At 34.5% G+C, this 15,750-nt stretch overlaps 1 protein-coding gene across 22 annotated transcripts in view; it reads right to left on the bottom strand.

Moving 5' to 3' along the window:
- The window catches only part of Erc1 (ELKS/RAB6-interacting/CAST family member 1), a 564,692-nt gene that overhangs the window by 236,266 nt on the left and 312,676 nt on the right, over positions 1-15,750 (bottom strand). For 21 of the 22 annotated variants that reach the window (XR_009228273.1, XM_058584138.1, XM_058584139.1 and 18 more), the window contains one exon: positions 10,170-10,330. Coding sequence is in view for 21 of the 22 variants with exons in the window: in XM_058584138.1 (XP_058440121.1) it covers positions 10,170-10,330 (161 nt within the window). In the remaining variant the exon portion in view is untranslated. Of the gene's footprint in view, positions 1-1,724; positions 9,809-10,169; positions 10,331-15,750 lie in introns of those variants that run through there. The other variant, XM_058584147.1, reaches the window with a different exon arrangement.

Below are 15,750 nucleotides of genomic sequence, written 5' to 3'. Positions count from 1 at the left end.
GAGCCCTCTCCTCTATAGTTTCTGGAAAGGCTTAAATACCACGCCAAATAAAAATGTCTGTGTTACTATGGTCAAACACATGCTTTCCAATAAAATTGGGAAAAGATTAAGAATCTTCTGGTGAGTGTTTGGCAGAGTAATAATAATAACCTAGATCTTCCACAGTTAATTAAATGACCTTAATCCTAAATATGCTGAAATATTCTATATGGTATGTTATTGAAATGATATGTTTTCTACTAATTCCTTTTGTGTTTCAATAGTAGATCATGACAACCTCAGACCAAAAATCCAGTGACTGGAAGATATAATTCCCCAATTGCCTTTTCATACTAAGAAAGGGGTATATGTCAGGAGCTACCATATGGGAACCGAGCGCCCCTTAGCTTTGAGAGATGAGAGTGTGGAGATGTGGCAAGCCATGGGCTGTTTGTGTGTGAACTATGTGTATTGAGCACACAAAGTGAACTGAATCAACAATGCCCATCTGTTTGGGTGGGCAACGTATGCATCTTTTCACACCCTCTGCCTATGATCCCCACCCAGCACATGAAATGGGCATGGCCTTCTTAGATGTCAGTCAACCTGCTGACAGCAAGATATCACGAAGCTAGACACAACCCCCTGAAGCTAGACCTGACCCCTTGCCTCATTTAAATGGCTTTTCCCCAATAAAAGGGTTCAGCAGGTGCTCCTTGCTCTCTTTCTTGCCTGCCTTGCCCCCCTTGTGGGAGCTATGGCTGAGGAATGGTCACTGAACACAAAGAAAAGGTACTTTCTGTGTCTGAAATTATTCTGCAAATTTACTTGGAGTGACCCTGGCTGGTTTAGTTGTGTGATGAGACAAAATAATTTTAAAATTTAGAAAAACCTTTTGATTTCTGAATGAGATGGAGGTCAGAGCAGAGCAGAAAGGATATGGAAGAAAGCTGGACAATAATCACTCTTCCTTCCCCTCGGGAGAAAAAGACAGATGTCCTTAATTTTATTCCTGCACAGGTGAGGACTTTTGTGCACACAGACTGTATTAATAAAGAATTTTAAAAGTTTAAAAGAGAAAGGGATTTGGGAGGGGCATTTAATCTGAAAATTTTAGTTTCAGTTTTTGACTTGCTATGTAGAGATTACTCCAGCCATCTGAGGCTTTCTACATGAAATGGTGATTTGGAAGCATGACTTTTTCTTTTTAAATATGATTTATTTCATTTGAAGTTACATTTGACGCTGAATGGCTAAAATATGTAATCTTTTTAGGCTTAAGGGAAGAGAGACACAAAGGACATTTAGAGTTATATGTATTAATTCAAATTTAGGGTAAGCAACTAAAAAGATTTATGGAAAACACTGAGTTGTAATGTTTTTATTGTGTAGGAAGCTGAGCATCATGGTCAAAATTTAGAGGCAAGAAGTAATAAAGAATTCCAATAAATGTATTTAAGAAACCACATCTACCACCACACTGTTAACAACTCAGAGCCCCAATGGAACTATTAGCTCTCTTGACATAAAGATGTTAGAAGCAGTCTGGAGCACAGATTCAATAAAGTTGAGTAGGCAAGATAGCTGGACGTTAAGGGTGGAAAGTTCACCAAAGCTAGGGAAGAAGACTCAAGGCACAGATTACAGATCTAAACTATGCTTTATGATTTCAACTTCCACCAATCCTGCCAGTGCTTTCTGTTTATAGCAATTCTGTAGGGCACATCCCTCCCCCCCCCCACTACAGCCAATTCAAGGGTAGGAAACTTTTATTTTTATGTGGATTTGCTATAGCATATTTAAACCTCAGTATTTTAGTCCACTGTGACAAATGCTTCCAATCCCAATAAAAGTTCTTTACCATATGTCTAATGACAAAAAGGGGGGTGCTTCTGGCGGAAGCATAAATACATATGGCTTTGCAAAAAGTACGCACATCATTATGTAACTTAGAATGCATTTCAATTTTGGATTTCCTCCCAAATTGTCACTCTTGTATAATTTGCATGACTATTTATAATGTTGTGCTAGAACATTATGTCGTCATACATCCCCAAATGGGATTTTTAAAAAATGTCAGCAACCTTACAAACATTTTTAAAATGAAATACTATAGGTTATCAGGGGAAAATAATTTAAAATACAGTTTCTTTTTAATTATTTAAAGCATAATGTATTGATCACCTATCATATCCCCAAATAGCCTGACCATCTTCTTGCTCATAGTTTCAGAGGTCTCAGTCCATTGACAGCCAACTCCATAGCCAGGGACTGAGATGAGGCAGAACATCACAGGGGAAGAGTGTGGGGAGGAAAGCAGCCCAGGACATGGTAACAAGGAAGCAAAGAGAGTTCTGCTCACCTGGGACAAAAATATAAATCCCAAAGGCATGCTCCAAGTGACCCACCTCCTCGCCTAGTTATCACCAGTTAATCCATTCAGGTGGATTAATGAGCTGATTATGAGAAGATTCTCATAGCCCAAATATTTCACCTCTGAACTTTCTTGCATTGTCTCACACATGAGCTTTTGGGGGACACCTGATATCTAAACCCTAACAGTAAGATGATGCTATAGTTTGAATGTTCACCAAAGGCCCATGTGTTGAAGGCTTAATCCCTGGCTCAGCCTACTGGAGGCAATGGAAACTTGAGGTAGGGCATAATGGGAGGTTTTAAGTCACTGGGAGTGGGCATTCAAAGGGGACAGTGGGATCCTAATCTCTTCCTTTTTTTCTCTTTCATTCCTGGCCATGAGGAGAATAGCTCTAGTTTCCTACATGCTCCGTGTCATGATGTGCTGCCTCACTTCAGGTCTAAAAGTAAAGGGGCCAACTGACGATGGACTAATACCTGTAAATACTCTAAGCCAAAATAAATTTTCCTCTTTGTAAAGTTTATTTATTTATCTCAGGCATATGTTACAGTCACAGAAAGTTGACTAACACAAGTATAGACAAGTAATTAATATATAATTGTCAATAACTTTCTTTCCCAATGGTTGGCACACGTGTTTGAAATTAGAATGTAATTTAAAAATGTAAATTAAAGATAACATAAATTACACACTGAATCATGTCTGCCAGAGTACCTTTTCTTTAGGGAAATCTGGTCATACACATGGTAGTCCATCAAGAATCACCTCAGACATAAAATCATTCCTTATTGTTTTTGGTCAACAATTACCATTTTCTTGTGCTTAGGAAAAATTGGGTGAATATTTCAGGTTGCAAACATTAGCCCCTTATAATAACACTGTTGTCTAGTATGATGCTCAGCTTCCCGAAATTGATTCATTGTAAGATATGTTGCTTCATTGTTGTTTTATTTTTATTTTATTTTTTGAGGGGGTGGTACCGGGGATTGAACTCAGGCACTCAACACTGAGCCATATCCCCAGGCCTATTTTGTATTTTTATTTAGAGACAGAGTCTCACTGAGTTGCTTAGTGCCTTGCTTTTTGGCTGAGGCTGGCTTAGAACTTGCCACTGTGCTGGCTTCTTTGTTATTTTTATTGAGTTAGTTGCCTTAACTTCTTCCCTGGATGCCCTCTCAGGGACTTTCTCCTTTTTTTTTTTGTTTTTAAATGTATTTATTTTGTAGTTGTAGGTGAACACAATACCTTTATTTTTTATTTTTATGTGATGCTGAGGATTGAACCCAGTGCTTCACACTTGCCAGGCGAACGCTCTATCACTGAGCTCCAGCCCCAGCCCCAGCCCTCCTCTTTTTTAAACAAACAAACAAACAAACAAACATGAAGATTTGTTGTTCATATTTATTTTCTCTTTTGTCCTCTTAGAAGTGCAGGCATTGTAAAATGCTTTGCCATGATTTTAAAATGTCAGCAGTTTTCATCTATTAGTGTAGAAACAGAAATTTTTTTGTGCAACCCATGTAGCAATGCCACAGGCTTGGAAACCAGGAAAAAGTGCAATCTATGATTTTAAAACTGCTGTTACAGAAGAGTTTACATTGTTTGTTGACTTGGTTTTGATGGGGAGGTGGTGCAGACGGTTAGCAGAGAGCAAACTAGTATTTAATGCTTATTGTGGAAAATGTAACCCTAAAATGCATAACATTTTAAGTGCTACCTATGCAAATAAGTAAGTTAAAAAAATCATTAGCAAAGCAAAGGGAACATTTAGGAATACGAAGAAAGAACCTACAGAATGGGTGGAAAATTTTGCTAACTACTCATCTAAGAGAGGATTTATATCTAGAATGTATAAAATGCTCAAAAAACTTACACCAAAAAATTAAATAATACAGTTAATTAAAGGACAAATGAACTAAACAGACACTTCTCAAAAGAAGAAATACAAATGGTCAACAAATACATGAAAAAATGTTCATCATTAGCAATTAGGGAAATGCAAATCAAATTACACTGAGATTTCATCTCACTCCAGTCAGAATGGCAGTCAAGAATACAAATAATAATAAATGCTGGAGAAGATGTGGAGGAAAAGGAACACTTTTTCACTGTTAGTAAGATTATAAATTAGGATGACCACTATGGACATCAGTATGGAGGCTCCTCAAAGACAAGGCATGGAACCACCATATGACCCAGCTATACCACTTTTCAGTTTTGATCCTGAAGAAATAAAGTCATCTTACTGGTAACACATGTATAACCCATGTTTCTAACAACACAATTCACAACAGTCAAACTGTGGAACCAGCCTGGATATCCATCTATAGATAAATGGATAAAGAAATTGTGGTACATATATACAACAGAATTGTATTCAACCATAAAGAAAAGTAAAATTATGTTATTTGCAGGAAAATGGATGGAAATAGAGATCATTATGTTAAGTAAAATTAGTCAAACTCAAAGGGTGAAGGATCATTTTTTCTCTCATATGCAGAAGCTAGAGAGGAAAAAGAAAAATAAAGGTGGGGTGGATCCCCTGAAAATATCAAAGGGAAATCATGAGAAGAAAGGGACCAAGTGAGGTAGGGAGGAAAGGGGGAAATGCTACAGAGTGATACTGACGGAATTACATTGTCATACTGTGTACAAATATGTCATTATACAACAAATCCTGTCATTATGTACAACTATAATGCACAATAAGAAAACGTGGGAAAAAACTAGAGGGAGAGAGAGAAAACAGGTCTTCTGGACATGTCTATAGGATCAGTTCAGGAGATTCTAATGTTTTACATTTTCACCCATGTGTCGAGATTATCTTTTAAGTAACTATTTTTGAATTTTTAAGCTCCCAATCAACACAGTGATTAATTTATTCCTATCAATTCATTTCATTGTTTGCTTTAAAGAGTATTAAATGCAGGCTCACAGGCAGAGAGTGAACAAGAGAGGCAGCACATGTACATGTGGTAAATGAACACAATGGCTCAGGGTAGAGACAGCTACTAGTAGTCTGGATACAGGATGCTACTTACTGGACAACTCTGCATTCTCAAAGAACCTAAAATACCCTTCCATCCCTTTCCTGAACAAACTGGCTCCCAAGGGGGGGGGGAATTCTTAGCTTGATAAAAATTTTATCAAAAATCAGAATTGTCTTTTCATCTTTACTCTTCATGCCCATATAGGGTAGGACTGAAGGAGTTTGAATGCTAAGGCAATGGAAAATGAACCAGCTCATCCACAATTTTTTAACAGTGAACCCCATGACCTCAATTGATACTTAAAACTTATTACAGCTGTTATTTTATTATTTTTCTCTCACTCTCTTTTACCCTTTCTTTCTTAAGGGAAAAGAGCTACTAGAAAAGTAGAATAAAAAATAATGGCTAACAAAACCACAACACAAGGAAAAGAAGAACCATGGTGCAATCTGCCAACATAAATGTTCCTTCTCTTCAGGGATGGCTAACAAACTCAAATGTTTCTAATGAACCACTGGCAAACTACCAAGTGCACAGTCTTACCTCTCTCCAAACTCATAACCACCATTTATCTGTAACAGACACGTGAAAATGACAATCTTAAATGCTAGGTATGGAAAAGAACTTAGGCCATTTCCTTTGGTTTGATGAGGTCAGGATTATTCCAGAAAACTAGAGTATTCTAGTGCTTTGCTGAAGAATTCCCTACAGAAATGTGCCAACTATCTTTTTAAAATTAATTTTTTTAAATTTATATACGACAGAAGAATGCATTACAATTCATATTACACATACACGGTACAATTTTCACTGGTTTTATACAAAGTATATTCACTGGTTGAATACAAAGTAAATTCACACCAATGCCAAGTGTCTTTTCCTCAGGGAAGCCTATTTCTTATTCTAGATCCAGAGTCATACATATGCATTTATCAGGCTCTTTGCATGTTGCATTTTCTTCATATTTCTTCTACTTATCAATTTCTCTACTTACACTGAGCAAGTTCTTTTGCTTTTGATAATTAAATAATTCAAATGAAATAACTTAAACCTTTAAAAATACAATGAGTCCTACATTGACTATAGAGTGAAGAATCTGTTGTTGTCAATAGCCACAGGAAGGATGTTGCCTTTCTCCTCTTAAACTCTACTTAAATAATTTTGTTTTCATATAAATCATCAGCAAGAAAAAACTTACAGTAAAAGCATAGTTATAAGTGCTTTCTGTTCTTAATTCTTTATATTACTAATTTATTGTTTAATTTATAAGAAAACTTTTATGAAGCAGGAACTATTATTGCTGTTTTAAAATGAGAAGACTAATGAGTGCAGACAGGTTAAATAGCTTGCTGAGGCCATGGAGCTAATAAGTGGCAGAGACAGAACTCAGATTCAGGTTCTTTTATTGTAGGAAGTATGCTTTCTCTTTCCACTCCGTACCCCAGAATTGGGAATTACACTGGGGTGTTCTACCACTGGGCTACATCCCCACCCCTTTTTAATTTTGAAATAGGGTCTCACTAAATTGCTGAAGCTGGCTTTGAACCTGAGGTCCTCCTGCCTCGGTTTCCTTAAGTTGCTGGGATTATAGGCATGTACCACCACACCTGGCTTGGAACTCTGCTTTTCTTAGTATCAAAAGTACTCAGACACATACAATCATGCTCTCTGCAGGGTAAAACCCTCCTTACAAACTGACAACAGAACATATTCTGAACAAATTTTTGGAAACTGAGGCACCTTTAGCCCAGGCCAGATAATTAGAATTTGCTCAAAATATAGACAGCAGGAGTTCAGAACATAGAAGAGGAAAGACTATTTCCTCAGTCAGCTACACAGTGAAAAGGAATTGAAAATTTACTGTATTTCGAACCCATGATACGTCATTTATGGTGCTTTTAGTATAATTACACTTAGATTTAACTGTGGAGTTTTTAGTAGAGGCTCTATGAATCATTACTTTATATTGAAAGCTAAACTTTAAAAACATATTTTTTTTCAAAAGAGTATAGGAATTTTTCAAATTACTGTTCTATATGGAAAGAAGAGAATAAATGATGCTCCCTACCCCTGGTAGAACCACATGTCTATAAGGCAGTACAAATAGAAACTGGGTAAGAGCTAACACTTTCTCAACAAATTAATTAGGCCTAAAGTACTGATGTAATTTATTAAATGGAAGTTAGTGGACAAACATCTTAATAAAATTTGAAAGTAAACGGCAACAAGGTAAAATTAAAGTCTTTTAAAAACTTAAAAAAATGTTACAATCTGCGTGACACAAAACTTGTGAAAAATCTGCCTAAGAATATCAAGATGCCACATTAAGGCACCTTGAGCAACTGAAGAAGGTGAGTCAAGAAAATAATCAGTCCTCAGATCCAGGTTTTAACACTGTATTTCTAGAACTTTTATTTAATGTTTATTTTTAAAAATTTTTATATTGTTTATCATTCCTCTATATCCTTCCATTATCCTATGGCTTATTGTATGAGTATAACATACAACATAATACCAATAACATTCTGCCAATCATAGTATTTATTTTCTAGAAATAAAACCTCGGATAGCAAGGAATAAAGTTTGGTACTGTGATAGAAAAATAAATCACATACAATTCTCTTTTTACTTGAGCATTCTTAAAATTCTTTCATATCATCTCAAAGTTCTAATGATAAAGGGAAATAGACTTCTACTTGTATAAAAGTAGCTATTTAAACTGAGGGTAAAAGACCTGACAAGCCATATGTTGGTGCTTAGAGAAAACAGAACAATATATTGCTGCTTTTAATAAGGCTGTTTCTCCATAGGAATATCACAAATGATACCGTGTTTTCCCCAACATTATCTCCATCCTGACTCCATTTTCTTAAAAGCATAGAGATCTGATTCAATTTTTTTCTCACCTCTGTTTCTTAAGATGTTCTAGAATGGTTCCCAGACATACTCACATCTAATGATTTCACTCTCTACTGCCAAATAATTATCTCTACTACTTTACCTCCGAAATGTTAAGCTTTGAATTTTGCCTACAGTGACAAAACTCTTATCTAAAACCTCTTTCACTAACTTGTTCCTAACAAGTATACTTGTAATAATTTTTCTCACAGTGATACTCAGAACCATAATCTCTACTGTCCTAGGACATCTGTCTATTTCTGGCTTCACTTACTCATTTGTTCCAAAAGCATATCATCTGTAACACTCTTCTCTCAACCTTGCACTATGCCATTCCAACCTGAAATCACAGGTAACAGCTTAACACTCACTTCCTCAACCCTTGAGTTGCTATCACTGTATCACAGTAGTCATGTCTCATGAAAACTCAAAAGCTATTTACTATGGCAAGATCCTTGTCTATTATATAGGTGTTCAAAATTTATTGATAATTCAAAGTAGCAGAAAAGAAGAGGTGATGACAGATTAAATGAGTCAGGTTGAAAAACATGTATTTATTTTAGCCAGAGAGGAAGAAATAAAATACAAAGAAGGAAATAAAAGAATGTGAACATAGGTGCTGGGGTTGTGGCTCAGAGATATAGTGCTCGCCTAGCATGCGTGAGGCACTGGGTTTGATCCTTGGCACCACATGAAAATAAAATAAAGATACTGTGTCCATCTATAACTAAAAAATAAACATTAAAAAAATAAAGTGAACATAAATGTGAGAGAATACAAATAAAGGAATATTGCAGAGGAGCAACCAGTGCTTAAAATTTCTTACAAAGATAAGCAGCCGGCCTTATAAAGGAAAAAGAACACCTCCTCAAAGACAGACAACAACAAAAACACAGACAACTGGTAACTAAGAGATCTCATGTTAGACTTGGTTTTATTAAAATGGGAATAGGTCTTTAGGTAAGGATGGTAAATGGTTATCAATGGTAAATGGCATTTATTGGATTATTATTGGACATTTAATAGAGAGATGTGTTCTAAACAGAAGGTCACGGAGGAGAAAAAGAAGCATCTATTATGTAGTAGAAGATGTATATATACTTCACAACAATGACAGTCTCAGGAATCCACAGATGTGGAGCAAATAGGAAAATGAGGTACAGCAAACTTTTGCTAAAAGTGACCATTTTGTAAAATACTGCTGGCTTCCAGTGTAGCAAAATGTTAACTGTTGAATCTGAAGGACAGGTAAATGGAGGTTCATTAGACTACTCTATTTTTTCTATACTTTTCAAAATGTTTATAGTAAGTATTAAAAAAAAATTGCCAAGTACTGTTTTTTTTTTAAGAGAAAGAGAGAGAGAGAGAATTTTTTAATATTTATTTTTTAGTTTTCGGCGGACACAACATCTTTGTTTGTATGTGGTGCTGAGGATCGAACCCGGGCCACACGCATGCCAGGCGAGCGTGCTACCGCTTGAGCCACATCCCCAGCCCCCAAGTACTGGTATTGATGGTGGTGGCAGAGTGCTTGCCTAGCACATACAAGGGCCTGCTTTTGAATCTATGAAAAAAAGAAAATTCTAGTAGTAGTCATATGATCTCAGAACCAATAACCCTCTTCCCTAATCATCTGACCAATTTACATAAACTTTCCCATGATTTTAGGAATTTCAGAGAGGTAATTAGATGCAGAAACATATACATGAGAATACTCTAAAATTCACTGAAAAAGTGCCTCAAAATAATTCTGTTTGAAAAGGATTTGTGCCACATGTCACCAAATTTGTTATATAGTGAGAATGCAAGCTAGCATAATGATTAGGCTAAGTGTAGGGGTAATAAAGATACAATATGAAAGTTAGAAAGAAAAGCATTTCTACTAAGCATGTGCTTAATTAAAGAACAAGGTTATAAACACTTACTTCATCTCTAGAACTTCCTCTAAGTGTTTCCTTCTCTCTGCCCGAAGATTGGTCAAATGAGTTTCCTTTTCTGCCAGAGACTGCTGAGTGGAAGACAGCTTTGCTTTCATGGACTCTAGTTCCTGCTTTACTTTCTCCATGGCCATCAATAGCTCCTCCACCTATGACAAAAATGGAAAGGAGAAAAAGAGAACATTTTGATCATTCAAAAGTCAGCGAAGCTGCAACATAGGCAACTACTGGGCCCATAAAATTGAGGGCACACAAGAATACACAAAAATTTTTCTACTCTTTCTGGATCAGACCTATATGTCAAGATATAGTCAATAATGACTTCCTGATTCTATAATTCTTTTTAATTTAGATCAGAAATAACTTATTTTTTTCTGGTATGTACATATATAATTTTCTTTTTGAAAGTGCATATGTAAGTCATCAGTTCAAAAAATCACACTTTGGGCTGGGGTTGTGGCTCTGTGGCAGAGCACTTGCCTTGTCCATATGAGGCACTGGATTCAATATTCAGCACCATATGAAAATAAATTTAAAAAAAAAGATATTAAATTCATGTATAAAAGATATTATGTTCTTGTATAACTAAAAAAATGCTAAAAAACAAAAGAAGTAACACTTTACTATAGAAAATCCCTAAATGAATGTTGTTTGAAAATGGTCCAGAAATTTCCATGTAAATAAAACATAAAAATACAAAGAAAACAATCATAATAAATATTGATAGGAGAATTTTAGGTAATAAAGGACCTAAACTTAAAAAGATTCAGCATACACATAGTTTTATATATATATAAATTTATATACATATAAAGTTTTATATATATATAAATGTATATATAGTTTTATATATATATATATTATATGTATATATATAAAAAACTATATAGTTTTTATACACCTAAAGTATCATTTTTATTGTTTACACAATTAAGAATTTTTTTTTTTAAATAGCAGCCTATTGTCCCCCCAGCACTAATTAAAAAAAAAAAAAAAAGAAGTCATAATTCAACCAAACAGTTACTTACTGTAACGCCAGGCAAATAGACTTTTTTTTTTTTTTAAAGAAAGACCGAGGGGACTGAGGAGACAAGTATCTGTCTGGTTGATACTGTTCTATCAACCAGATGGATAGGACAGCGAATGCTTTAAATACACTGGGGTAGGAGGTGGAGGAACCTTGATAGAAACAGACCTGAAAAACAAATAAAAACCACCCAAGGTGTGCATGAAGGGTGGAGGAGGGGATGCTAAATCATATGGAAAAGAAACTCAGAGAGCAAGATATGTATTTTTCTACTTACTCTGGGTGTTTACCTAATCAGAATTATTTAAATAAACAAGGTCATTTTTAATTCAGAAGTAAAAATAATGCTGATGAAAACATGTGTTATCACCAAAAAATAACCTCAACCAGGTAAGGAAATAGCCAACTGCATGGGTATTGCTTTTCAAGAAATAATCTTGGTGACAACAGATGTTTTCAGAAGTTGCGATAGGGATAGGTAGAGCATTTATCAAACTAATTGGTGTGATACTGAAACTAAGCGCTGTCTGGAGAAAAAACTGCAGTATAATACACCAGAGTTGTTCACTGACCCCTAGAAATTAATGTCTGGTAACTAATCACATCTTGCTGTTGACTGGAATCAGCTGCTAAATACTCATAGTAGCAGATATATTTTGTTTTTTGGCACGTGCATTATTTTATAGAAGTAATCAAGTTGATGTCCTCAGCTAATGGGATCTTCACAGTCCAAGTTACCATGAGAATATACTGTCATGCAGATTTCCTTGGGTATGTATTAATATCTGCAAGTTTTATATGAATATATATCTCCCTCTGCCTTGTAAGAACTACTGAAAAGATTGATTCAATTTTATCAGTTTAACTCATGTAAAATCTTATCTAAAATTGTGTACAAATGTTAAATTCTTATGATACCACAAAATCAATAGTAGATAAGCACCATTTGTGTCCCTCTTTTATGGATTTACCTAAACAGATCTCAAAAAGTCTCCCTTCCACTCTATCCTTCACCATTTCAGGCAACCAGTGATATTAGCTTCTTAATAACTTGGAGAAATATTTTGCATGTACACAAGCAGGCATTGATTCCTCCTTTTCCTACCTATACACACTCACAAGCATCTAAACTTTTTTGTTCAATCTTTTATTTTAGTACAACATAAATACAGAAAAAATACTCAGACAATAAATGTACTCATTGAAGAATTTTCTGAGTGAACCCATTTTTGTAATCAGCACACAGATCCATAAACAGAATACTATCAGTACTATAGAAACCACCCTTATATCACCTTTCCAGATAAGGGTATTCACTACTCTGTTTTTCCACACTCTAGACTAGTTTGCATTTTTGCTTTAATTTTGTACAAATAGAATTGAAAAAGTATATCATTTTACAGATTTTCTCAGTTTTCATCTGTGAGATTCATCCATATTTTTAGGTATAAATACAGTTCTGAAATTCTCATAATTCTATGCTATTACACTATGTGAAAATACCATAATTTATTTAAGAGTTGGATAAAGAGAATTTTTTTACCTTTCATTGAGTTTAATTAATTTTTCTTTATATTTTTTCTATGTTAAGAGCATTTTGTACACTGAATAATATTTTTACTACTTTAGGGTTATAAGGATACACACACACACACACACCAAAAAAAACCACTTGATTTCTGTATATATTGTAATGGTCAAAATTCATTTTTTTAAACTAATATAGATACCTGACTGAGAATTATAAACAGCACAAATTTCAAAAATCATGATTAGAAATAAATTTCCACCTATTTTGAAAAATATCAGAAATTAAAGACTACTTATGATATATAGGAAAAATGTTTCAACAATACTTCATATTGTAAACAACAAATTTTAAATTTCATAAATGAGCAATGTGAAATACAGCATGCATTTAAAAAGTCTTCCATATATATATGTTTCAGGATTAAGAACAAAACACACACCTACATACAGGAGTCCTCCCTTATTGATGATTTTGCCCGAGGCAGTTTTCAGTCACCCATAGTCCAGAAATAAACGATTCGTAAGTTTTAAATTGTGCACTGTACTGAGTAATGTGATAAAATCTCACACTGTCCTCCTCTATCCTTCCTGGAATGTGAATTCTTTCTTTGTTCTGTGGCTCCAACCTGCCTATCAATAATTTAGTAATTATATCAGTTATCAGATGCAGTGCCTTGGACTTTTAGGGTTTGTATTCAAGTAATCCTTATTTTATTTAATAATGCCCTGAAGTATTAAGTCGCAATTCAAATATGCCAAAAAGAAGTAAAGTGCTTCCTTTAAACAAAAGGAGAAAAGTACAATAAGACATTTTGAAAGAAAGTATATGTCCATTCACATAATTATTATTATACATTGTTGGAATTACTCTATTTTTAGTTCTTGTTGCTAATTGTGTCAATTCTTAAATTTTATCATAGGTATACAAACACATTTGTAACAATATACTGCATATAGAATTCAGTATTATTTGTGGTTTTAAGCATCCATGGAAGGGGCAGGTCTTAGAAAGTATCTCCCACATATAAGGGAGAACCGCTATAATCACTACCCAGGAGCATTGAAAGTGCAGTTAGCCAACTGTATGTATTCCACTAAATCTTTTGAGAAAGGTAATTTATGTCACTTTTTCCCGTATGTGTCTCTTTTTAACCTCATTTATGTATTTTATATGTACAATCTCCAAATAAAACACTACTCATTTTTATCAGTTTATGAATTTGTATAAATAAAATCTTTCTTACTTCATCCAACATTGTTTTTCATGAATATTTTTAAAAAACCTACCATACGTGTGTACTCTCGAACCAAGAGCAAAACAGCCCCATGTACTCACCACCCGGAAGTGAGAAGCAATGACAACCCAGCAATACTGACCGCTGTGGCAGTCAGATTATGGTTTACCACTAAATTGAACAGGCTCCTTAGAAAAATGGTTGAGTCCAGATTTGGGGCTAGAAACATACAAATCATCTTTGCACATCTTGTGCTAGAAAGCAAGAAAAACAGGGATCAAGGAAAAAGGACACCAAAATTGGTGCCAAAACAAGCTTAAGATATCATGTTGGAGGGGGTGACTACAGAAAGAAGTGAAAAAAGCAATTCACAACCTCTATGAACATAGATACAAAAATGCTCACTGAAATACTCAGAAACCCAAACATGAACACAGTGTCATGTAAAAATTGGGACTTACCCAAAGAATGGAAGTTGATTTAAAATCATATTAAAGAATACAGTATAAAAATCATATTGTTATTTCAATAAATGTACAGAAAGCATTTACCAATTCCTAGCATCCTTTTATGATAAAACACTTTAAAAACTAGGAATAGAAGAAACTCCCTAAAATGATGGACCAAGAACAAAATCAGACTATTTGCTCTTACTACTTCTATTTAACATTGTACTAGAGACAGAAAAATTAAGCCTTGCAAAAAGAATAAAAGTTATCCTGGGCTGGGGCTGTAGCACAGTGGTAGAGTGCTTGCCTAGCATGTGTAAGGCACTGGGTTCAATCCTCAGCACCACATAAAAATAAATAAAGGTCCGTCAACAACTAAAACAAGATTAAAAAAAAAAGTTACCCATACTGCAAGGAAAGCATAAAACTTCCTCTAGTTGAAGATGACATGCTGTTGTGTAGAGAAAAATCCTAAGGAATCTATTAAGAATCATTTATAATCAATGAACAGAGGAACATTGTTGGATACAAGACAAGACAGACAAAAATCAACTGTATGACCATACAGAACAATACAAATAAAATTTTAAAAAATTCCATTTAAAATGGCATAGTGAACTGTGTAGGTATAAATTAAAAACAAAAGAAATGTAAAACATGTATACAAAAAGTTATAAAACATTCTTCAAAGAAATTAAAGATGACATATAAATGGAAAGACACTCAATTTCCTGGATAAAAAGGCTTAATTTTGTTAAGATGGCAATACTCTGCAAATTGACCTACAGGTTCAAAATGATTCGTATAAAAACCTTAGCTGTTTTTGTTTGTTTGCAGAAATTGGCAAGATGATTCTCGAGTTCACATGGAAATAAAAGAAATTCAGAAACAGACAAAATTATCTTGGAAAAAAAATATTGCAGGACTCATACTTCTTTTTGTTTTTTTAATTTGTTTTACTGAGTTACACATGACAGTACAGTGATCTTGACATATCATACATTTGAAACTTTTTAGTTTGAATTCATCCCATTTGTTGATTCTTGGTTTTAATTCTTGTGCTATAAGTGTCTTATTAAGGAAATTGGGGCCTAACCCCATGTGATGGAGATTAGGGCCTACTTTTTCTTCTATTAGATGCAGAGTCTCTGGTTTAATTCCTAGATCCTTGATCCATTTTGGGTTAACTTTTGTGCATTGTGAGAGACAAGGATTCAATTTCATTTTGTTGCATATGGATTTCCAGTTTTCCCAGCACCATATGTTGAAGATGCTATCCTTTCTCCAGTGCATGCTTTTAGCACCTTTGTCTAATACAAGGTAGTTGT

This window comes from Marmota monax, unplaced genomic scaffold, assembly GCF_021218885.2.
Source record: "Marmota monax isolate L192 unplaced genomic scaffold, Marmota_monax_Labrador192_F-V1.1 WCK01_AAM20220418_F8-fsc00163, whole genome shotgun sequence".
Taxonomy (NCBI): domain Eukaryota; kingdom Metazoa; phylum Chordata; class Mammalia; order Rodentia; family Sciuridae; genus Marmota; species Marmota monax.
Note: the sequence above shows the minus strand (reverse complement) of the source record. Positions and strands in the feature narration are given on the sequence as shown.